Source organism: Lepidochelys kempii, chromosome 10, assembly GCF_965140285.1.
Source record: "Lepidochelys kempii isolate rLepKem1 chromosome 10, rLepKem1.hap1, whole genome shotgun sequence".
In the NCBI taxonomy this organism is placed as follows: Eukaryota; Metazoa; Chordata; order Testudines; family Cheloniidae; genus Lepidochelys; species Lepidochelys kempii.
The window spans coordinates 25,857,466-25,883,440 of record NC_136389.1 but is presented as its reverse complement, the minus strand read 5'-3'; the positions used below and the strand labels follow the sequence as shown (position 1 = coordinate 25,883,440).

At 43.2% G+C, this 25,975-nt stretch overlaps 1 protein-coding gene across 2 annotated transcripts in view; it reads right to left on the bottom strand.

Moving 5' to 3' along the window:
* Positions 1-295: 295 nt before the first annotated feature.
* CARHSP1 (calcium regulated heat stable protein 1) overlaps positions 296-25,975 on the bottom strand; it is a 59,562-nt gene continuing 33,882 nt past the window's right edge. For both annotated transcript variants that reach the window (XM_078854587.1, XM_073362479.2), the window contains exons 2-4: positions 21,464-21,656; positions 19,055-19,177; positions 296-2,009 (exon numbers count right to left, since the gene is read on the bottom strand). In XM_078854587.1, coding sequence (XP_078710713.1) covers positions 1,847-2,009; positions 19,055-19,177; positions 21,464-21,636 — 459 coding nt within the window. In that variant the 5' untranslated portion in view covers positions 21,637-21,656 and the 3' untranslated portion in view covers positions 296-1,846. The remainder of the gene's footprint in view (positions 2,010-19,054; positions 19,178-21,463; positions 21,657-25,975) is intronic.

Genomic DNA, 25,975 nt, shown 5'->3' with positions numbered 1-25,975 from the left:
CACCTGAAAAAGAATACAGATTTTACTTAAAACCTAAAGTCTTCTAATAAAATACACCAGAGGTCAGTCAACCTACACAACTGCTAGATTTAACTAATGTTTTCACCAGCTAGGAAACTGTAAAGTTACTCATTTTCCAACACCCATAATTTGATATTGCACAGAAGTGATTTTTGTGAACAACTTCACCTCTCTCTCTCACTCACTCACACACACACACAAACTTTTAATTAGTACTAGTCTTAAATACAGAATAGGTCGTGAGTGAGTATACCGATGATAACTTATCAACCAGTTATGAAATAAACTTTTATTGTGAAGGAAGCAGTGTATGCTAATCTACAATCTACAGCATATTAAACCCACAACAAATACAGGTTTAAAACTCAAAGTAGCTTACAAACTAAGCAGTACAATATAGATGAATTAAAAGTGAAACGAAATATCACAGTAATTATTAACCTTCACATTTCTTTTCTTTTAAATCACTGTAGGTTGAAATGGCTTGGGCCATTTCACTTTTCTCTGTGAAATAGCATCTTCATGCATTCCACAACAGCACAAGTCCTGATTGTTACTATAGTGAACAGGCAAATGCCACGTAACTAAGAGAAGAGAGTTTCATTTCAACCGGTTTAATTTCTGCTCACTCTGTGGGGGGACAATGCTTCATTTGGAAAATTTACGGAGGACAAGCAGTTGCAGAGCCAATGCAGAAATGAACAGTTACAATGGTTTGTCTGCGCGAAAGCCTGCGGGAACAGAAGCGGAGAAGAGATTCTAGGTGGTGGCCGCAGCACTACACAGCACTGAGCAGGCTTGGCAGGAAAGCAGGACGCAGAATCCACTACAAGGCTCTCTCACTCAAGCTACTAAATAATTCACACAGCGTTTTATATACAGTGATCTGAACACGGCAGAGTTCGCTTTTTTGCAACTGCCATGACTCTGTAAATGCTAACAAGCCATGGTAGACACTAACTACTCTCGCAAACATGTATATATGAAAAAAATCAAGGCAGTTTAAAGATTTCATTAAATTCAGGCACTATCAGAGGCTGTGAACCACTCCCACCTCTGTTGCTTTTCTACTGCTTAGTGCGAAGCAACCTACTTTTGTAACTACTGGTCTGTAAATCTGTTGCTAATCACCCATCAAGGCACACAAGTAAATGCACAAACAACCCACATTTAATAAAGCTAACAATTCCACACTCCTGCAGCTAGCTAATTTGCAACTGTTCCACCTGACAGTTAACCAGAAGGTGCTGTCAAAACTGAGAGCTGTCAGATTAAGACTGTACAATGTGCTTGTTATTTAGCTTGTGAAGAAAAGAAATTGCAGCAACGAATGTCTCTCTCTCTCTCTCTTTCTCTCTCTCTCTCTCACAAGTACATTTACTCTGAGACTTTTTAGCAGTATTCTGCTGACATTCTGCTGCCTGAGCATTCACCACATTTACAGAAATTTAGCCAAAGGGAACAATATGTTACAGGTAGATACTGGGTCTCTAAGCATGTCCCTCGGTGCTGCCATTTTGATAGAAAATCTTATCACTCCAATCTGTTTTAGTTAGAGTTCCTAACACCTTTGGGCATCCACTATCACTCAAGTCACAGATCACAAAAGCAGACACACCCGGCATGGAAATTTCCTTAAGCTATTTTTTTCCCTTAGAGTTTGTATGTTGTTTTTAAGTATCGTGCCTATTGTAAAAATGGTAATTTGGCCAACTCCTACCTTATTAACAGTTTTCCCACTCAATATGCAAAATATTCATTTGTCAGTCTCACGTGAAAGTCAGTTGTTGAGTGTCTTCGATGATACAGCTTCATGCGGGATAACTTAGGAACTAATAACATGCCCTGACCAGGTCTCGTGTTTTGTTCCAGGTGCTAGATGGGTAATGACCACGTCTACAGCTTGCAGCTTCTCATTCTTAGGTGGAATAGAGCACATCTTGTAGGTGACTTCATCGCCAGCCACCAGAACATATTCTCCTTCAATACTGTTAAGGGAAAAACACACACACAAAAAAGAAGGGGGGGGGGGAAGAGAGCTCCAGGTAAATGTATTCTGGCACTTGCAGAATAATTAGTTGTACCACTTCTGCTATTGCTCTGTAACAGCTGCTTCATCAACTCTATAACCCGCACTTTTCTTTCAGATTAAATTCCTATCTTTAGATCCCCAGGGCCTACCAGGCCTCTGACCTTTATACACTCTTTCTGGGAGTATACCCCATTAGCGCTCTGCCCTAGGCCTTCACTTTTTGCAAGGGAGAGCCTCATGGCTCTGCCCACTCCAAGACTGGGGCTCTGGCTGCATGACTCCGTTTCTTCCTGTGGTTTCTCCAACGAGTCCAAAGGACTTTATGCCCCTGTTGGAGACTTACCCCTTGTTGGGAACCATACAACCAGCAGACGTTTTGCAGCAACATAGGATGGCCTTCTCAAAAACAAGCCAGCACTTACTAGTCAACTGAACACAGTACGGGAAGGTGAGAATGGGAGAGCGAAGCTTACACAGATGTCCATGCTAGCAGTACACCCTGCCTCTAGCCCAGAGCATCTAGGACTCAATTTGCCATACTGCACTTGGCAGCCAAATTCTTATTCCAGCGAGCTGACACCTCAGGGTCTTGGTTTCAAGTTGCAGCTGTGCTGGTGCCACATGTTTGGCTGCCAGTCATTAAAAGTTAATGACGGATCTCTGTCCTCCACTGTGTCTCCAAGGGCTAGGTTCAGTTGCTGAGGGGTCTTGAGCATTCACCACTCCAGAGATGCCTCCAGCCCATGTGACTTCTTCCCCAGTACCCTGTTCCAGGAAAGACATTAACCCCTTCACACCCTAGTGAGGTGGGAAACTCTGTCACATCTATTCTTCCAGAAATACAGATATTTCCCACCTTTTCCACATCTCAAGCCAGCTTTTTGCAGCGGGGCCAGGCCGTGTTCCCCTCTGCCCTGTAGTCACACCCTGAGGGGAAAGGTCTGATGCTGAACCAGTTGATTCAATGCCTCAAGTCATAACCGTACGATTATTCCATGGCATCACGGCAGTCTACAATTATAGGTTGCCTAACCCTTAAATGTGTCATTCTTACCTTAACTTGGTTGGATTTCTTTTAAGCATCATCTCCACTCCTGGATTTTGGGAGAATTACAACATCCCGATGATGATGTTTACCCTTAAGTTACGGAGATGTACTCTCAGCCTTAATTCCCTCAACATTTTTGGCGGGGAACAGAATGGACATCGAAATTAATATACAAGAGAGTGTCAAATGCCTTAGAGTTTTTTCCTCTAAAGCCTTACGCTGTGCAAAAAATACTAAACGTGGGCCTCAGGGAACAGGCAAATGCTGAGCCATTTTCAACTTCCATTGACAACACTCGCTCCCTTTATCTGCCATTCATCAGCAGCGTTAAGGTGGGTACAGAGGCCTCAGAGCAAGTACACCCAAAGCTGCATAGTCAGCTTATTAATTGGTAGCTGTTTACTGTATGCAATCCAAGCAGAACCCGCCTGGAAATAATGTATCTCCTCCTCCTAGTTCCCAATATCAGGGTCAGCCATAGAGAACGTTAAAGGTTACTAACCCACCACTTTTTCCACTGACTGCTACAAACTTTTCCAAGGACCCCTCCTTCCCTCCTTCCAGCAGCCTGCCACTAATAAAGCAAAAACAGCAGGAAGCTGGGCTTATAGCTTTTCAACCCTGAAGGCTGTGGGAGCCCAAGTGATTAATAATAATTGTGTAGCCAACTCTCAGCCACACATTTTCCTACCATATAGGTTAAAAAAATAGCTGCAGAAAAGCTCCTCTTTCCCACGGGAATACAACTCCAGACAGACCAGCATGGAGCAAAGCAGTCAACACAGAGCCTCTGCAGAAGCAATCCCTGTGTAAAATCAGCCTTTTACAGCAATAAGGAATGGCAACATAAGGCAGAAAAAGCTTTCCCAGGGGAAATCTAAGTAAAGTCTTCCATTATGATTTAATACCAGCTCCACCAAATTCAATGCACCTTCCCCACACAGCCTGATCCAACTGGTCTTTACCTCCCATGGCTCCAGGCTGCCCTCTCAACCCACAGCTGCATCAAACTCAGTGGTGGATTAATGCATGGGCCCACGCCCAGGGGCCCTGGCCAATTTGCCCCCCACTCCCCCCCGCAGGAGCACCAGAACCTGGGTAAGGGGGGAGGAGGGGGGGCAGGGCAAAAGTTCTTTGTGTCCAGGGCCCCAGTAAATCTTAATCTGCCTCTGATCACACTAACCATATGACTATTTGAGACTTGACATCTCCTGGCTCCAGGAGCTTGCCGTAGAGAGTGGGTACAAGTAGCTTCTTGAAAGCAGAGACTATTGAAACTATCCTCAGTGGAACCACTGGAAGTGCTCAAAAGAAATGGCTACCACCCCTCTGGCATCCAGTCTGCCTTGTGCCTTTATGTCCCAAATACTTCCAATGTGACCCAACAAGACACTCTTACTACGTACATGGCGCTCCAAGCTGCTCCCAGGGGCTTAGATACAAATGTGAGATGTCCTGACTGTCAATGCAGCATCACAGCACTAGCACTGTGGTACAGGGCACCAGAAAGCCAAAGTCCCCGTGTCAAAGGGTTAATCTGAGCATCACTGAAGAACGATAGGTGCTGTGGGGAAATTCAGAGAATGAGCTAATGAGCACTGACAGATGAGCTGATGCAGCTTTTGTCGCTGCTCTTCAACTAGGGGTGTCAAGGTTCCTTCCCCACTCTGAACTCTAGGGTACAGATGTGGGGACCTGCATGAAAGACCCCCTAAGCTTATTCTTACCAGCTTCGGTTAAAAACTTTCTCAAGGTACAAACTTTGCCTTGTCCTTGAACCCTTTGCTGCCACCACCAAGCGTGTTAAACAAAGAACAGGGAAAGAGACCACTTGGAGACGTCTTCCCCACAAAATATCCCCCCAAGCCCTACACCCCCTTTCCTGGGGAAGGCTTGATAAAAATCCTCACCAATTTGCATAGGTGAACACAGACCCGAACCCTTGGAGCTTAAGAACAATGAAAAAACAATCAGGTTCTTAAAAGAAGAATTTTAATTAAAGAAAAAGTAAAAGAATCACCTCTGTAAAATCAGGATGGTAAATACCTTACAGGGTAATTAGATTCAAAACACAGAGAATCCCTCTAGGCAAAACCTTAAGTTACAAAAAGACACAAAGACAGGAATATCCATTCCATTCAGCACAGCTTATTTTCTCAGCCATTTAAAGAAATCATAATCTAACGCATATCTAGCTAGATTACTTACTAAGTTCTAAGACACCATTCCTTTTCTGTTCCTGGCAAAAGCATCACACAGACAGACACAGACCCTTTGTCCCCCCCAACCCCCAGCTTTGAAAGTAACTTGTCTCCTCATTGGTCATTTTGGTCAGGTGCCAGCAAGGTTATCCTAGCTTCTTAACCCTTTACAGGTGAAAGGATTTTGCCTCTGGCCAGGGGGGATTTTATAGTTTTGTACACAGAAAGGAGGTTACCCTTCCCTTTATATTTATGACAAGGGGTATATCTACATTGTAATTTAACTCCTGCGGCTGGCCCATGTGGGGCTTGGGCTCTGGGGCTACAAAACTACAGCGTAGACATTTAGCCTTGGGCTGGCGCCCAGGCTCTAGGACCCTCCCCACTTGCAGGTCCCAGAGCCAGCCCAAGCGTGAACATCTACACTGAAATGTTATAGTCCCACAGCCCATGTCAGCTGATGCGGGCCAGCCACAGGGGTTTTACTGCAGTGTAGCCATACTCTTAGAGATGATAAGCCTGATATGAATCAGCCTGAGTCATTCAAACAGAAGACTCATGTTCCACTCATCACTACCCGTCTGGGGATGGCATTTTTACAATAAGTACCCGAGGGGAATATAACTTACCTAAAGGACTCAGCACTGGGCCATGCTATCCCAGATGTAGTCTGGGCACAACGGTGAATGCCAATTGCCCATAAGCTGTAACAAAATCAGCAGCTTTGCTATAACTCCACTGTCACACCCTATCATGTATGTGCAGGAGGAACAAACCTGAGGACCCTCAGCTCCAAACAGCCCATAGGCTTCTATTATTTGGGCCAACAGAGAATCCCCGTTAGCTATTACTGGCAACAAAACTCACACTCTCTTTTGTCCGCCAATGTCCCTGGGGCTTAGAGATGCACCTGAGCAGACCAAATGCCATTCACTGAAAGGCACTGGTGCACAACCACTAAATACACACAGCCCCCTGGTAAGGGGCTCCAGGTGACAGAATAAAATACCTAAAACAGTGACCAAAACCATTAATTCAAGACTCCATCACCTGCATACAGAAAATATAAGTAGAAAAGATATGGTCAACCTGTACCAGTGGAAGCAATGGAGCAAAGAGCAGTGATGCATTCTTTTCCATGGGGCTTCAAACACACTCTGCCAACTCCAGGCAACGTTTTATAAAGCAACAGCTGCAGAGTTAGAAAGGATTGGAAACAAAGCAGCATCTATTCATCATCCCGACAGCCAAAAGCACCTCCATCTCACTGACACACGCATGCTAGGTGTTGAGCGCATGCAGTCACATCACTGCTTTACAGGCTTCAATCCAAACTGGTGCCATTCCCAAGCCTTGTCGTCGGTTTGGCTGAAGGAGCTGCTCCGCAAATAGGGGTCAGCTTTCGCTTTAAAAACTTTTCTGAACGCAGGTGACATCGATCTAAACTCTGTGCATGCTGAGGCATTCAAAAGAGACACTGACAACTAGCCTTAGACGGAAAGGATTTTAACTGCCTCCTGCAAACCCTGAACACAGCAGCAACGTGCTAAGTACACGAGCAACAGAGCAAGCAATCAAGTCTCTTGTGTTCTTGTCCACGCAGAGTGGAAAAAAAAAAGAAAAAAGATTACCCTCAGTGGTAACATCTATTGGTTTATTATTTTGTACTGATGTTTGACTAGCGAGAAAATCTGAACGATACGTATAGTTACATGTATGTGGCTAGCTCTCGAGATGAAAGGGAAACCAGGTGCACATTAACAGAAAGCTTTTCCTAATAATCCAGAGCATGTGCACCAACATGTACATAACATGAGAGCTGCACCTGCCTGCAGTGCAGACTATGTCTTAGGGAGAAGAGTGAATGGGATGGGTACAGAGGCTGAAGGTTATGCTCTCCATTACCATCTTACCTTTTCTATCCACACAGCTATTCGCCCACTGGGTGCCCACACAGAGAACAAGAAGCTGGCATCATTGTAATCCATACATTGTCAGTTTAATAAAGCTGGACTTACTCTGACCCAAGCTCTTTTAAGTTAATTAACCCAATGGACAAAGCTAGTTGCTGCTTTCTCCTTCCACAATGTTAGAATCCATTTACATTTTACCAGTATGATCCTAAAAATCCTAATTCTGCTCCGAACTGCCTTGGCATGCTGTTCAAGGCAAAATTAACTCCTGGTGACCGTACTCCAAAATGGAGGTCTCTGTGAGTACGCCCAACCAGTAAGAACAGCAAGTGTCCAGCCCGTGTGATGAAAGTTTTACAGTGGGCTGTCCTTAGACCCCTGGAACCATCGTCCAGTTTCAGTTTAATCTACGCTATTGTTAGTAAGAGAGGCAGGAAATGTTTGAGCATTATGTTGACGGCATCAATTTTGTGCTTGTCTTCTAACCTTATACAAACCGACATGCCAGGAGACTGAAGTTTATGAGAAAAATCTCACTCCACCCTAGAAAGGCTCTAAGTGCTTCCTCCCTCTAATGCTTCTCTGCCTCACATCTTCCCCTTCCCCTTCCTGTTGACATAGAGTTACTTGATCAAAAACAGGACAATCCTTTTGACCCAGCAAGAATGGCCCAGGGCTGCAGACAGATTTCATTTCTCACACACTGATGCGCTTGGCTTCCTACTGAATGGAGATTCTTTCCCCTGTATCTTCCCACTGCGTGTCTCACTGGATATGGCAATGTTAACTTTGTGTCCACAGTACACAAACAGGCTGCAAAACACGGGACAGAGAATTGCTCCTGACTTGTGACATGGTTAAATGATGTTTTGATGTTAAAGAGCAAGCAATGTTTGAGCTGGATTAGTCTCTCCATTGGTGGCAAAAAGAAAACTATATAGCTATGGGAAAGATGACAAATCAGCAGTAGAGAGGGAGTGGAAAAACGCATTGAGTGATGGAGTCTAAGATGAAGGAATAATTCAAAGGTTGTTTTGAAACCCTTCTTTGAGTTACAGGCGGGAGCATAAGTTTAGTTTTGGAAATCAAGTGAACTTGAAGAGATCAGATAAACTAAGCAAAAAGAACCAAAGTGTTTCAGTATGTGATAGCTGTTTTCTTTTTGACTACGTTTGCATTAAATGCAATGCAGATTATAGATGTAATCTAGTAGAGGATCTGCTAGGAGGCTAAAACACAAAGATGTCTTGTTCTTATGGACTGATGAATATTTGAAAATAAGGCTGAGTTTGTCCAAAGCTACTTAAGGGATTTGGACACCAACTGCCTTTAATTTTAAATTGAATTCTGCATCTAAATCCCTTAGGGGACTTTGAAAAATCTCAGCCAAAAATATTAAAATAGAAAATGTTGTTCCTGACTCCGGGTAGAACTGAGAGCATGTATATTAAGTTTTATGCTATCTGGCAACTCTCGTTTCCCATCACAATACCATTGTGATGATTGTGAGTATCTTATACTGCACTATTTTTAGGGAGGCCTGCACATGAATCGAAGGAGGGGCTCTTATTAAAAAATTGTCTAAATATGGAATGTTACAGTCTCAGAGTTGCTATTCATATCAGTAAGGCTCTAGTTAGCCCTCCAGGGACAAAGACAAAGTCAAAGGGAAACCTTTTAGTGTAAGTGTTTTCAGTGTGGTCAAAATATGTCAGAAGGAACAATCCTGCATGGCCGAGACTTGCCCTAGATAGCTAGTTTCAATGCTTCTAAGATCTGTGTATCTTGCACACTTTGTAACTCATTTAATACCCCTACAACACTAATATTTTTATTGAGTAGCAAGACAGGAGACACCAGTAGAGCTAACCTGGGTTATCAAACCTGAATGCCTTCAGATAACTTCAGTCCCAGGCAAACTGCTCCAGTCTTGCAATCAACAAAAGAGGGGATGACCTAACAAGGGGCCATGGAAGCCAAGACAAAAAGAGAGAGTTGCTCAATCCACCTTCCTTAATGGAGTTTGAGCCAACAACACAAAGAGAAACCTTGGAACTTTTGCGGGATTTCTGCCCTACCACTGTGAGGCAGACCCTGCACCTGGGGAAGGTTCGATAACAACAACAGAGCCCCCTGCTAAATAATCAATGGTTCGTTCTACGAGCCACAATTCCAAAGAAACCTACACTTGATGCCACTGAATAAAGCCACGGAAACCTACACTTGATGCCACGGAATAAAACCCCGGAAAAAGCTCCAAATGGTACGAAGCGAAGCAGTCTCCAGAGACATATTTCACCCTGATTCCCAGCTCTTGGTGTCAGCTCTCTAGTGAACAGACTGTCCATGTCCTGATATTCAGAACCATCTATGAGACTGTCCCTAGCTACCGAAGAGAAATGCCTATTCCATGCCAGTTACGTCCCACCTTCGTAACAGTGATATTGAACTAGAAGCAGGAAACTGATGACCAATAGCATGAGCATGAAGGACAGAACTTTCACAGGATAAGTGCCTAGATTTTAGAACAAGCTCTCTGCATGTACACGTCCAAGGTGGGGCTGCATCATGAGGCCACCTGCAAGATGAAGTCATAGAATCATAGAATATCAGTGTTGGAAGGGACCTCAGGAGGTCATCTAGTCCAACCCCCTGCTCAAAGCAGGACCAATCCCCAACTAAATCATCCCAGCCAGGGCTTTGTCAAGCCTGACCTTAAAAATATCTAAGGAAGGAGATTCCACCACCTCTCTAGGTAACCCATTCCAGTGTTTCACCACCCTCCCAGTGAAAAAGTTTTTCCTAATATCCAACCTAAACCTCCCCCACTGCAACTTGAGACCATTACTCCTTGTTCTGTCATCAGCTACCACTGAGAACACTCTAGATCCATCCTCTTTGGAACCCCCTTTCAGGTAGTTGAAAGCAGCTATCAAATCCCCCCTCATTCTTCTCTTCCGCAGACTAAACAATCCCAGTTCCCTCAGCCTCTCCTCATAAGTCATGTGTTCCAGTCCCCTAATCATTTTTGTTGCCCTCCGCTGGACTCTTTCCAATTTTTCCACATCCTTCTTGTAGTGTGGAGCCCAAAACTGGACACAGTACTCCAGATGTCTCACCAGTGTCGAATAGAGGGGAACTATCACGTCCCTCGGTCTGCTGGCAATGCCCCTACATATACATCCCAAAATGCCATTGGCTTTCTTGGCAACAAGGGCACACTGTGGACTCATATCCAGCTTCTCGTCCACTGTAACCCCTAGGTCCTTCTCGGCAGAACTGCTGCCGAGCCATTCGGTCCCCAGTCTGGACCGGTGCATGGGATTCTTCCGTCCTAAGTGCAGGAGTCTGCACTTGTCCTTGTTGAACCTCATCAGATTTCTTTTGGCCCAATCCTCTAATTTGTCTAGGTCCCTCCTATCCCTACCCTCCAGCATATCTATCTCTCCTCCCAGTTTAGTGTCATCTGCAAACTTGCTGAGTGTGCAATCCACACCATCCTCCAGATCATTTATGAAGATATTGAACAAAAGCGGCCTGAGGACCGATCCTTGAGGCACTCCACTTGATACCGGCTGCCAACTAGACATGGAGCCATTGATCATGAGCCTGACAATCTAGCCAACTTTCTATCCACTTTATAGTCCATTCATCCAGCCAAACTTCTTTAACTTGCTGGCAAGAATACTGTGGTAGACCGTGTCAAAAGCTTTGCTAAAATCAAGGAACAACACGTCCACTGCTTTCCCCTCATCCACAGAGCCAGTTATCTCATCATAGAAGGCAATTAGATTAGTCAGGCATGCCACATTCTTAAGCAGCGCACCACACAGAGAACATGACTCCAGTGCTCAGCCATGGTTTTGGCCCAAGAAGGCCCAAATGGTTTGGGGTCTGGCTACCTCAATAGCTGCCTGTTTGCCCATGTGAGACACTGTAGTTGCTATCCTATCCTTGGACCAAGCCACAGAATTGTCAGCCCCCAGAACATGCCACAAAACTCATCTTTTCTCTTGGCTACTTGGGATGCAGCAGACTGGGGTCTAGGTTTGGGTTATCATCAACATCATTGTGGACACATACTGTTGTAGTTTTCAATGGGAAGTCCACTTTGCATTAGTATTATGTGTGAAAATACATGAATGGCAGAAAAACCTACGGAAAATCCTGCTCACTAATTTGCTCATTTCCATACCCCTCCAAATAACATTGAATGATTTGTTCCCCCTCTTCCTGTAGGAGCTAGTTCTACCTGCCATAACAGATCCTGCTTTGGATATTTCAGTATACCAATGAAAGCAACCCATCTGACTGGCAGTGTGGGAAGAAGACGGACTGCAGCTCTGGGCTAGGCAAAGCCACAGCCTGCCTGTGGTACTTTAGAACCAGCAATGGACTCAAATCAGAACAATCAGATCTGGATTTTCAACACCCCAAGATTCCAGTGGGCAGAGGGTTAAGAAGACAAGAGGTCCGACTGGGGAATATTGTTCAGGACCATCTCCTTTTAAAATGTAACAGAGGCAGGGCTGTGCAGAGCAGCTCTCTGCTTCCTTTTGCCACTCAAAAAGTCACTTGGGATATTCAAACGATAAAATCCAACCTGTGACTCAGCTAATGTGTTTCATGGAGCAGAGAAACAGGAAAGAGAGAGAGAGAGAGAGAGAGAGTCTAAAACAGGCTATAAAAATCCAAAGGGATGCTTGGTCCACCTTTGGGCATGTTCATACGGTATAGCAATGGGATGGCAACTCCATGGAATTATAGTTTAACATGAACAGATTTCATTACTGGTGCACAGCAACAGATGGTATTTAGCCATTAACAACACGTGTTTTGTACAAAGCATCACTTCAACTCACTGCCGAGTCCTCATTTTTTGCTTCCATAGAAGTTCTGAGCGCTCAATCAAACATTATGACCTGTGCACTTGGACAAACCCCTGCTAATACAAATACTTCAAACTTGAAAAGCAGTGAGAAAGACCATGGCCAGGTTAGGTGCTTTAAGAGGAATCACACCACAGTATAAGCCTGCTAGCTCTCTGTTGTTTAAGGGATACAGTCACACTTGCCAGGCTTACCTCAATGAGGTTCTAAACTGGCAGATTCCAATAAGCAAAGAAACATTCTCCATTCAAGACAATTTCAGAGCTGTTGCACTGCGAGTTCCCTTGGTGCTGAAGCTTCGATTCTTTTGCTGGAATATTCACTTTCAATTCTGTCCCTCAGCTCAGAACTAGACTCACCTTCCGGAGAAAAATTACTACTTCTCATGTCTCCAATACATGATTTTATACCCCACTCTACAGGTACAAGAACAGCCCAAAGAGTGTTAAGGCAAGATGCTGGTCTTGCAACTCAACTGATAGCAAGTCAAAGAGGAGTTTGAAAAAGATAATCCCTATATTCCTGCCAAAGAGCCTGGAAGGGTAACAAAGGCAATGTCTGATTTCCTTCATGCAACAGGAGAGTGACATCTAGATGTAAAAGGAGGATGTCATGGCCCAAAGTAAAACTCTTGCCTTTCAGTAATCTCTTCTGATAGCAGACGTATGAATGTGTGGCCTGAAATGAAAATGCATCCCAGGGTATCCCCATTTACAAACTGTTTCTGGCTAATATAGCAACCTTAGTTACGGACGTAATGAACCTAGTTCTTCCAGAACTCATGCCCCAATACATTAGGAAACTACAACAAGCCAGGGAATCTCTGCAAGAGCTGTTTATGATGCAGAGAGGCGGGGAGAGAGGTAAGAGTAGGGAGTGCAAACAGAGAACCAGTTCTGAGAACTGGTTCACTAACACTGTGGTCAGGATATTCCAGCCTGAAGGACAGTGTGAAGGTCTCTGCAGTGCATCCGTTCCTCATTGGAGCCAAGTTCTAATAAACTGCAGAAAGCCACAGAAGCAAGATACATCACTTTCCCATTCCATGGGATCAGCTGCTCCTACAATGGTGTTTTCTGAAGCAGATGGTTCATTCACTTGTTAACATGCTCTGATGAGCTAGCTTCCAGTCTCACCTCTATAGTCAAGCCAGTTTAGGGCCAAATCCTGCTCTGCACTGTACAGGGTTGGGCAATAAACAAGCCTTCACTGCGTGCTCCCTAATGCTCACTAGAACACTAGCAACCATCACCATGAGCACTCCCCAGCCCCAAGGGACCAGCAGTGCACATGCTGCAGTATGTACCTCGTACTATGCAGCAGCTTGTCTTGTTCTCTTCCACACACTTCCCTGACTATTCTGTCCTGCACCAGCAGGATGGTTTGGGAAACTGCTGACAAGCAAGCTCTGCAGGGATCGCCTCTACTATTGACTACCACACAAAAGCTTCAAAGCCCTCAGATCATCATCCATCAGGAACTGCGCCCAGTCTTTTTGGGAAGGACAGATGGAGAACAAAGAATAAATTACAGTCATATGAGTTGTTATGCTTCAATGACAGTCAAGAACCCAGCATTTATGTGAGCCTCCGTTAGCCCCCATTAAATTGCTGGCTATGAAATCAAAACAATGGAGATAGGATATTCACAAGGACAGAAAATTTGCTATAATCATTGCTGCTATAATAACACTGTTACCTTGGAGATACTGGTTCATTTTAAAGCACTGCCTTGTGGTTAGAGAAGGGATTAGAAGACCCTGCCAGGGAAAGTTTCATACCCCCATTGGGAAGTGGATTTTTCAAGCCCAGCTCTAAACAATGACAAAGTGCATGAAAACCTTACAGCACTTGGTGGGCCATAACGTCTTTCTAGTTTAATTACTTTTCATTATAATAAAATTAAGCCTTTCCAATAATCTCAAGGAAGCTTTTCAATAAAGGTACTTGGTTTTCTGGAATCAATACTTAATGCAGAAGGCCAGAAAAAGTAGACACCACGAGTTTTGTGGATCAGCCTTTGGTTTGGTTACATATCAGGCAATACTGAGTTTTCACATCAGACACTACTGAGAGTCATCATTTCAGAAATGCTTCCAAAGGGAAATTCCACCACACACCTGCTGTGGGTACCACTACTACCGGGCTCCACATGGGTCTCAAGTTCTGCCCAAGCTGAACAGTTTGCAGGATCAGGGCCTGACTGCCTGTACCAGGAGAAAGAGTGAAACCGAATATACACAAGTGCTATCAAAGTAAAAACAAACTGAACCAGAGAACTTCTCCCCTCTGATCTCTTTCAACTCTAGTAAACTTAGGAGTTACTTGTTACAACGGTAGGTAAAACAGACAGAAGAATGGTTTAATTTGATGAGATACTTTTAGTTCGATGGACTTATGAGACACATTTGCATTGAAACGTAACCTTGCTATTCCTCACAGCTGTGGGAGCAAATAAAAGAGGATCAGACAATCTTACCAAAGTTGCTCAGGAAAAACAAAACAAAATCCCAAGCATTACACTGCATTTCTTTACCTTAAAATCAGGGCTTCTGGTTTTAAGTTAAAGTAACGTTCATCTGCGGTGAGAAGCAGCCAGATTAACACTTGCTGTTTAGAATATCCACTGAGCTTCCCGCATTGTAGAGATGAGCAAAATTCAGTGGGGTCCCTTTTTATCTAACCCCCTAAAGTTGGTGAGTGCAGATAAAGGATTCAAGTTTTGTTTCAAAATGTCTGTGCTGCAAACCTGGTCAACCAGTTTCATGCCACTCCTAGTCAAATCTCACGTGAGAGAGGCTGGAGGCTGAAAAACACACAGAAGAAGTGAACCCCTGTAAACACAGATCGTATGTTGAAAGTGACACTATATAATGATAACTGAGTCATTAGAATCTACTGAGCCATTATGGGTTATACAACGCTCCTGAAATGAGCAATGCCCATTAATGAAGAACAGTGTTTCTAATTCCCAATGCAAGATGCTGAAAAGCAAAGAGTTATTAAATCATTTCTGCACTGCCTGGTGTCAGAAGAGACAGTGACACTTCCATTCACTTTCAACCACAAAAGCTATTTCCACCTACCTGAACCATACTTCAGAATAATTAAAGAACACAGAACTTGTTGAAATCTTCAACACTTTGGTAATTGCACATATTAATAAGAGGGAGGGAAATGTCAACTATTTTAAAACTGTAGATCTGAAACTGAACATTTAAACTAAAGGCCCAATCCTGTTCTTATTAATATCAATGGAAAAACTCCCACTTACTTCAATGAGAGAAGAGTTAGACCCTAGACATATACAGCCTTCCAGTCCCACAAAACTTGGAAGTGTTAAACTTGCTAACATGCTTATAAAACAGTATTTGGAAGGAAAACATAAAGCAACTCTGCATCAGACCATGATGCATTCAGAAAAACTGGACACCAGTAATAGTGGGATCATCAGGCAAAAAGAGCCAATCCTGAAATTACTCAGGAAAACACAAATGAGAGGCAGGGTGGTTCAGTAGATAAGGCACTAGACTGGGATTCAGGAGACCGATGTTCAATTCCCATCTTTGCCAATAGCCTGCCTGCTACCCTCCCACTCTCTCTCTGCCCTCTCTATTTCAACTGTAAGCTTTTCAGGGCAGGGGTCATCTTTTCCAATGTGTTTGTGCAGAGCCAAACTGAGCCTAGCATGAGGCCCCAATCTAAGTTGAGACCTCTAGGCACTCCTGAAATACAAATAAATCATGACCACCACCATCAGTGGGGCTTGAACCTGCAGACATTCACTACTGGGGCCAGTGCAGTGAAGAGCTCCAGCAGAAAAGCACTTCACCCAGAGATACGTTTTCAAGAGCACATGCATTGTTTGCAAGTCTGGCAGGCGTAGGGGAGGTTAATAATGCACATGACACTGCATTATCGAAGTGGTACATATTTATCAAGAACTGCACTTGCTCCAACTTCTACACCACCAGTATCACTGAAATAGGAGCCAGGTGGGGCCAGAGTAAATAAGTGCCCATATTTAAACAAAGAATTACTGAAGGATCAACACAAGGGGAGGTGCTGAGGAGGCAAACACGGTACAATCTCAAACTCCATGTGTTTGAACAAATTGAACCAATATGGAAGGGATGTGAAGAGAAGAAATTTTTCAGTTGCTTATATACCAATGCTAGGTGTGTGGGACACACGTGAGAGGAACAGGTAGTTCTCATTGATGAGAAAAAAATTGCGGTTACTGGTATTCCTGATAGCTGGTGGGATATTTCACATGATTGCAATGTTAAAATCATCAGTTATAACCTGCTCAGGAAGGAGAGAGTGGGTAAAAGAGCTGGGGAGGATAGGGTCACTCTACGTTAAAGACACTATCACCTGTTTTAGGATCACTGATAACTAAGAACTACAGGACCTTGAATGCACATGGATCAATTGCTAACTCACAAAACCCAAGGAAGGCTACTAGTGGAGGCTTGTTACAGGCCACCAAATCAACCCAGAGAGCAGGATAAATTACTCCTTAAACACTCATCTGTAAAGAAAACCTGTGATGCTGCTGGGCACCAATATGGGCACCATATAAGCACAACATAAGAACACAAGAACGGCCCTACTGGGCCAGACCAAAGGTCCATCTAGCCCAGTATCCTGTCTTCTGACAATGGCCAACCCCAAGTGCCCCAGAGGGAATGAAAAGAACAGGTAATCATCAAGTGATCCATCCCCTGTCACCCATTCTCAGCATCTAGCAAACAGAGGGTAGGGACACCATCCCTGCCCATCCTGCATGAATTCATCTAGTTCTTTTTTGAACCCTGCTATAGTCTTGGCCTTCAGAACATCCTCTGGCAAGGAGTTCCACAGGTTGACTGTGCATTGTGTGAAAAAATCCTTCCTTTTGTTTTAAACCTGCTGCCTATTAATTTCATTTGGTGATCCCTAGTTCTTGTGTTATAAGAAGGAGTAAATAACACTTCCTTATTTACTTTCTCCACACCAGTCATGATTTTATAGACTTCTATCATAATCCCCCCAGAGTCATCTCTTTTCCAAGCCGAAAAGTCCCAGTCTTTTTAATCATTCCTAATACGGAAGCTGTTCCATGCCCCTAATCATTTTTGTAGCCCTTTTCTGAACCTTTTCCAATTCCAATATATCTTATTTGAGATGGGGCAACCACATCTGCACACAGTATTCAAGATGTGGGTGTACCCTGGATTTATTTAGAGGCAATATGATATTTTCTGTCTTATTATCTATCCCTTTCTTAATGATTCCCAACATTTTGTTTGCTTTTTTGACTGCTGCTGCACATTGAGTGGATGTTTTCAGAGAAGTATCCACAATGACCCCAAGATCATAGAATCATAGAATATCAGGGTTGGAAGGGACCTCAGGAGGTCATCTAGTCCAACCCCCTGCTCAAAGCAGGACCAATCCCCAATTTTTGCTCCAGATCCCTAAATGGCCCCCTCAAGGATTGAACTCACAACCCTGGGTTAGCAGGCCAATTTTCAAACCACTGAGCTATCCCTCCCCCCTTTCTTGAGTGGTAACAGCTAATTTAGACACCATCATTTTATATTTATAGTTGGGATTCTGTTTTCCAATGTGCATTATTTTGCATGTATCAACATTTAATTTCATCTGCCATTTTGTTGCCCAGTCACCCAGTTTTGAGAGATCCTTCTGTAGCTCTTCGCAGTCTGCCTGGGACTTAACTATCTTGAGTAGTTTTGTTTCATCTGCAAATTTTGCCACCTCACTGTTTACCCCTTTTTCCAGATCATTTATGAATATGTTGAATAGGACTGGGCCCAGTACAGACCCCTGGGGCACACCACTATTTACCTCTCTCCATTCTGAAAACTGACCATTTATTCCTCTCCTTTGTTTCCTATCTTTTAACCAGTTACCAATCCATGAGAGGACCTTCCCTCTTATCCCATGACATCTTACTTTGCTTAAGAGCCTTTGGTGAGGGACCTTGTGAAAGGCTTTCTGAAAATCTAAGTACACTATATCCACTGGATCCCCCTTGTCCACATGCTTCTCCACCCCCTCAAAGAATTCTAGTAGATTGGTGTGGCATGATTTCCATTTACAAAAAACATGTTAACTCTTCCCCAATAAATTATGTTCATCTATGTGTCTGACAATTCTGTTCTTTATTATTGTTTCGACCAGTTTTCCCAGTACTGAAATCAGGCTTACTGGCCTATAATTCCTAGAATCACCTCCGAAGCCCTTTTTAAAAATTGGAGGTCCCATGACCTCCATTCTGGAGGTCTCATGAAGCCAGTAGGAAACATCACTTGGAGTTTCTAAAAATCATAGATGATAATTTTTTAACAAAAAGGGTATTGCACCCAATACAAGTTAATTTGATTTTGAACTTCATTATGACAAATGACAATGAACTAACCACTGGCCTGGAAATTGGCGGTTACCTAGGGACCAGTGATCACGATCTGATTACATTTATTGTGGGCAAACAGAAGACAATCAGTAATATAGATACTTGATGCTTCAAAAGGGCTAATTTCCCAAAGGTGAGGGAAGAAATTGATTGGGAAGAAAACTTAAGAGGGAAAAAAGTGAATGAAAATTGGCAGCTCTTGGCCTTTCTGGAAGGTATGCTTTAATCAAACACAAGTAATTGGACTCAATGCAGAACACACTGAGTGAAATGTAAAGGCCTGTGACATACAGAAGGTCAGGCTAAATGATCTAATAGTCCCTTCTGGCCTAAAAATCTATGACTTTATAGTATTGCTCAATAACCAGATTAGCCTACTACTTTCCATAATATTTGCATATTTTTCTGCACTGAGGTTAAAGTTTCACAACACAGACCCCTTTATAACCTGAGTAATGGGAGGTGGGGAAAGAGGGGAAAGGAGATTGCCAATCAGCTGTAAATTACAACATCCAACTTGAAAGACTTACTCAGAAATGTGTACAAAGATGTCTGGCCCTCCATCTGCAGGAGTAATGAAGCCATGGCCTTTGGAGCGACAGAAGCATTTACAGACTCCTTTATAGACAGGGCCTTCAGAGGCCCGCACGGTCCTGCATAGGGAGAGGGACACAAATAAGCAGTTCATGTTCAGTTATATGTGGGCTTCCACCAACACCAGAGCTAGAGAATACCATCCACACTGAACACAACAGTCCAAATGTTCAGTCACACGCCACTAACATGTCTCTCTGTGCAAACTATTTTAACATACAGTATGATATGCTACACACATCTTATCTAGCACCCAATGGCCTTTGAAAATGGATCAAAATCAATACAGATCTATGCTGGTGCTGTAGTCCGGCACTTTGTGCCTGATTCTGTGGTACTGTTTGTTTGTTTGTTTGTTGTGCTGCTGCCACCACGTGGAACCCAATCAAAAGTTGGCAGGAGGTGGGAACGTAGCGTTTCAGTTTGTCAACAGCCCTTCTGACCTCTTCCTTGCTCGCACTGTAGCCGATTCTCTCTCATTTCTGAGCTGCTGGCTGGATGCTATTATGAGCTGGCTAACCCCCAGTAAGTCATTTGTATTGCCACTTAGATAAGCCCTAATTTTCACAATGTAGGTCACTTTCAGAGGGTTTATTTAGATATGAGTGAATTGAAAAATCTCTTAGAAGAAAATCTGCTCTGTTCCTGAATCACTCATTTAAAGCCACAAGCCCCAGAAAACCGGACAGAAAATTTAAATAACCACATACAGTATTGAAAAAAGTGTCCACGAATAACTTTATTTCTACCTCCAAAAGTGAACTAAGGGCCTGATCCTGTGAGTATTTATTACTGGGTATAACACTTACTGCCCTGAGTAATCCATTGACTTCAAATCAGCCTATTCAGGGAAATAAGCACTCCTCCCTACAGTGATTATAGGAGAAGACCTCAAATCTGTAATGAACCAACTGAAAGTGGAGAATTTCAGGTCACATGCATCAGAAATGAATTTAAAAGATCTAACTGGTGCAACAAGATGTTTGCCACCACAGTCTTTCTTTCCATACAGCTTAGGACTCTGAACTGGCTTAGAGCTCCTTTTGTTTAAAAAGGGCAATCAAAATTAACAGCTGTTTTAATTTTCAGAGTTACCAAATCAGCAAGATTCTGACAATTAACAGTGATTAGAGAATCGCAGGAGCTCCCCCACCCACCAAAAAAACAAACAAAAAAAACAAACACCCTAAGTCTTTAAGAGCTGGAGTGGAGATTAATGACTGATAGTTAGAGCCTATAATTTAGTCATAGGAAAAGTCTAACCCTAGGTATGTTTCAAGGTCACATCAAGCCCAGACATCAAACTGGGCAAGCACTTCCTGAGGTTTTTTTAAAACCATAAATGGTCCATTATAAAGGTTCAGAGCAACTGAAGTATTTTGTAATTAACATCATGTTAAGTTCACCTCTTCTGGTGTGGCTGTTGTTTTTTTTAAAACTCACTTTGAACACAACTGCTAATATAAATAACCTCAATCTTAATTCTCCTATGAATCAGTAATGTTAATTTCTGACAAGAGAAGCTGGGTTACACAGCAGCAAAACACAGCTGACAAACATAACAAGCCAACTAGATGCAGAAGCATTTAAAATATAGACAAACTGAAAGACTGAGGTCTTAGTGATGTAGAATTTTACTGTGAGGTCTGCTTGGACAGACCCCAGCTCCCATAAAGACCTCATTCCAGGATTGGGGTCCAATGGCTGAAAACAGCTTCATATTATATATATGCAGTGTAGTTGTACTCGTGTGGATCCCAGAATATTAGAGAGACAAGCTGTGTGAGGTAATATCCTTTACTGGACCACTTACAGCCTGATCCAAAGTTAATTGAATTCAAGGGAAAGACTCCCATTGCCTTCAGTGGGCTTTGGTGCACAGTTGTATTGTACGGATTTGCTCTTTATCACAGGTCCACGTCATACGTTCGGTCAAAAGTGACCAGACTGTGACCTCTTTGGGGAAGACACTTCAGCAATATTTATTTCACCAGGCCACTCTGGATACACCTTGTCTTGGTAGAATCCTCAGGGGCCTGCACTGGATGGGTGGGTCATGGAGGGTGAAGGATCAAGACAAGGCAGACTGCAATGGAGGATCAGGGTCTTAACTAATTAAAAACAACCACAACCACACACACACTTTGTAAGACAGCTTCAAGCAACCCACAAACGCAGCATCCAGCCAAACCCAACAAGGACAGAGTTATACCAGGAAAACTAGTATATACCTTGAATAACTCTATTAAACTTGTTTTTTGTGCAGATTCACAGAACACTATTAAAAGAGGTCATATGTCAATAGGTGTCCTTCCCTCCTCCCACGTTGCTCCCCCAATACTCACGCTGAAAACGTCCTGGTCCGACGAGTTGGAAGGGGGCTTGGGATAAGGTAACCTCGCATGGGAGATGGAGAACGATCTCTTGTTCTGCGGTTTTCAGGCAGGCGGAGAGAACGTGGAGACCCTGGAGAAGTGGGGGACTGCTCAGAAGCTGAAGATGTGGGCTCAGAAGACATTCCTGATCCCTGAGGAATATCTACCAGGAGGAGGAAATTCTGATTTAGTACAAGATTTTGACCTTTTCAGTAAAGATCATAGTTTTCCAGCTTCTATTAAATCATCAAAGCGGGGTCACTTCCCTGCACCCATATTCCCAGATATTAATGCACCAAGGCGTATTGCTATGTGCAGGATCATATTACATACATTTTCTATCAGCTAGTTCTCACAAACTGCATCGGGAAATTCCCACAGAAAATTTCCAAAGGCCATCTGTTGGCTCACAGATTTGCTGCCCTATTTCTAACATAGCTAGTCTCATTTCATGTATATTGACAATTTACCTATATAAAAAAACCCATAAAATTAAAAAGCATTCCTAGGTTCCTGCCTAAGACATTTTTTTATTTGATAAAACAGATTAAAGTCTGCATTCTCTACAGGCTTGGAGGCAGAAAATCTGGGATTGGTCCTAAACCCTGATCCAGAATCAAAGGCCTGGCCTGCCTCCACTCATAGAAGAAGTGGAATTTCTATTGGAAACACACAGCTCTTTTTTCTTTCCTTTTACTTGGTAACTGGAAGGGAATTTTTTTAGGTATATGAAAAGTGCTGGATTTGCAGCCCAGAAGACTGAAATTTACAGAAATTTGTTCACAGAACAGGTACTGCAGAGGCCGTGGAAGTGCAAGCCATATTCAGCAGAACTCAGCCCAGACCAGGAGGAACCATCACTAGGGAAAAGATAAGTGAGGCAAGGTCTATGCTAGGAGCGCTTTGCTGGTAGAGCTATGCCAGTATATTATACCAGCAAAGTGCTCCTAGCGTAGACACAGACTACACCAGCAAAAACTTTTGTCGATATAGCTTATTCCATGCACCCCCACCCCCAGTGAAATAAGCTATGCCAACAAAAGTGCCGTTTTTTTGGTACAGCTGCATCTACACTACACAGCTGTGTTGGTCAGAGGTCACAAACTAATCACACCCATGAGTGACGAGCTATGCTGGGAAACGTTTGTAGTGCAGAACTGACCCGATTCTCCAAACCAGTCAAATTCTTGGTCTTCTTGCCAAAACTCCGCAAAAGGGTGTCACATTGATAAGAACATATCTACCCACTGGGGCTAGACTGAGACCACACTGCAGTTCAATGGTAACTGTCTGTCCTTACCACCTGGGTTGGATTCAGACCAATGATGGAGAGGCAAATACTCCATATTTAAATTAAGAATCCCAATCCCATGAACACCAGCCAGTCTTGTCCTTACCCACTTTGAATAGCAGGAAAGGAAAAAAGGTCTTTTCCTTTCCTTACCCCAATCTCAAGTTCTGTGTTTCTAATGACACAAACAATCCAAAACTCTCAGGAGTTTATTTTCCCAGCATTACAGGACTGAGACCATGTCACATACACGAAAAGCCTCATTTAAAGGCATGGGAGTGGTGATGAGGAATACAAAAGCCAGAAAAAGTAAAAACCTCTTAGTGAAAGGACTAGTCAGGGAAACAAGGGAAAGAAAAGCTTCCCAAATTGCATTTGACTGGTTTTGGCCAGTTACAATCAGACACCTTCTTGTTGGGGCTACAGTATATGCTTATACCCTGTGTATTTCTCTTGAGTGAAAGCCCTGTTGAACTGGTTTCATATGGCAGTGCAAAAGGATCCTGGTTTAATTATTTTTAAATGTAATAGCATTATTTTTTTTAATTTAATACATAAACAACTGCTATAGCTGCTGGTACATGGAGTAGAAACCCACTGACAACGTCACCTACGATTTAAGCTTCTCTTTTCTTTTACTTTCATGTATATTTCAGTGAATAACAGAAGAGTAAACAACAGCACTTTGAAGCACTGAGTCTCTTTGACACACCTCCACCCACTCACCCATCCACTTGAAGGAATGTGATCAAGGGCTCCTCTACACACAGATGCTGTGCTGCTTAATTATACCAATGTAGCAGGACAACTCCCCCAGTGTGGGTACACTTACACCAAAATAAAAGTGCTTACCCCGATATAGCTATACTGGTATAACTGGGAATACGGGGGCATAAGCTATACTGGTATAATTGCATCCACATTATAGGCTGTAGCAACTAACAGTTCCAGAAAACATATCACCAAGACCAAAAGCTGATTCAAACTGGAGTTGTTCAAACCAGACAAAAGAAACCCATCTCACACCCTGCTCAGACTCCTACACACCCCTTCCCATGAATTATGGAGCGAATCCTTAGCTAAAAGAGTCACATTCTTGCTGTCAATACAACAATTCCATTCCCATTAGTTCCTTATTGAAACTATCAAGTATAAAATTAAAGCAGCCTCTTTAGAATGAAGACATCAGGGAAAAACCTTTCTTGGTTTAATTACTTGAGGTGTCAAGAGGGTAAGGTGGAAGAGACAAGATCTTCATGTTCCCTTTAGCAAGGCTTGAACTTTTCACACCACATCCTCAAGGGCCCCAACGCCCTGCTGAAATAAATGCTTTTTTCAGATTATTTGGACACAGATGGTTCCTTGGGGTACGTCTTGTTCCTTGGACACAGCGGCGCTGCTGCAGATACTCTATGCTGAAAGGCAAGACCTCTCCCGTTGGCATAAAAACCCTGTCTCCGTGAGCAGCGTAAGCCATGTTGGCCGGAGAAGCTCTCCCGCTGACACAATGCTGTGCACATGAACACTTATCATAGAATCATAGAATATCAGGGTTGGAAGGGACCTCAGGAGGTCATCTAGTCCAGGCCCCTGCTCAAAGCAGGACCAATCTCCAGTTTTTGCCCCAGATCCCAAATGGCCCCCTCAAGGATTGAACTCACAACCCTGGGTTTAGCAGGCCAATGCTCAAACCACTGAGCTATCCCTCCCCCCATCATATGCTTATGATGGTGTAATGTATGTTGCTGGAGGGAGAGTGGAATATTCACACCCCTGAGCGACGTAAGTTTTGTCGACATAGGCTGTAGTGTAGACACAGCCTTAGAGTCATTGGCCAATGTCAGCCCTGATGTAAGTGGGCTCAACATTTGGCAGGGATTGGGACAACAGTGCCAAAGCCATAGGGTTTCCCAATTTTTTTTTCCTAGTGATTTGCTGAACAAGCTTTTGCTGAGGAAGTCAAGAAGAGACCCCAGTGTTACAACTGAAACTCAAAAGGTCTCTTTATTTATTTTCTTTGCTCTCAAGGGCTGAGCAACCCCAATGGCAGTAGAGACCTAAGATGTCTCCAACGAACCCTAAAGCAAAAGTAAAACAGAGGTGATTTAAAATTCCAGTTTGAAAACTGAACAAATCAGAGGTGACATGGGCTGTTGTACCAGCATCAGTACAAATTTTTACAAAGAAGCAAGGCTTTTACCAGGTTATACACATTTGAATCCACTCGTCAGGGGACACAGAGAAGAAACCCTTGGCATTTTGCTTATATCTATAACAAGCAAAGCACAAAGTAACTGTATTTCCCCTGTGCCTTGTAAAGCAGGGGAGGATGGGAAGCAGCCGGAAGCACATTAATCTATTTTAGTTTGATATATAGATGGCCTGCAAAGACATTTACACACAAAAAGGCTATAAAGATTTTGAAGTGTGCTGACTCACCTTACTGTTTCACTTTATCCTATCCCTGTGCCCTTTGCATTGTTGACATAAAATAAAATGTGATCAATGTCCAAAAAAGGGCTTACCATTCATTTGTAAGGTATTTGTAACCCTTCGTACTCTCCCCTCTTCTCCCCCTCCCTTCCCCCTGCCCACCCTATGACCAAAGCAGATGTATTTCCCTGACTCTCACTTATTATTCGTATTACAGTAGAGCCCAGAGGTTGTAAATCAGGATCAGAACCTAGATGTTACATAAAAACACAGAGCAAGAGACAGCCCTTGCCTTAGAGGGCTAATCACCTAATTTCAAGCACGATGCAACAAGGAAATGCAACAAATAAACCAAAGGAACAGGACAGGGACAGTGAAGACAGAAGTAACAGAAGACCTGCAAGGACAGCCAGATAGTTGTGAATCAATTGACGTAAAGAAATAAAAGCAATCTGCCAACAGAGTGCAAACTGGGAAGGTCTTACATGCCATGGAACCCCTTTGGACAAGACATTTCAGGAAAAGTTCATGATTTTTCCTCGATTTCTGTTGGGGGTTTACTTGCTTGAGCATTGAACCTAATTAGTATTTCAGATAACATGAATCAATAACTTCCTGAAGAATCACACTCCTTGTATGTATTGGTACTTTAAAATGTTTGCATTTGTTAAAACATGTGCTTTTAGAGTATTACTGCTAAAGTAAATGGGGCATTTGTTTCCATGCAACTACAATATAGTTAGCAGGCCAACATTTCA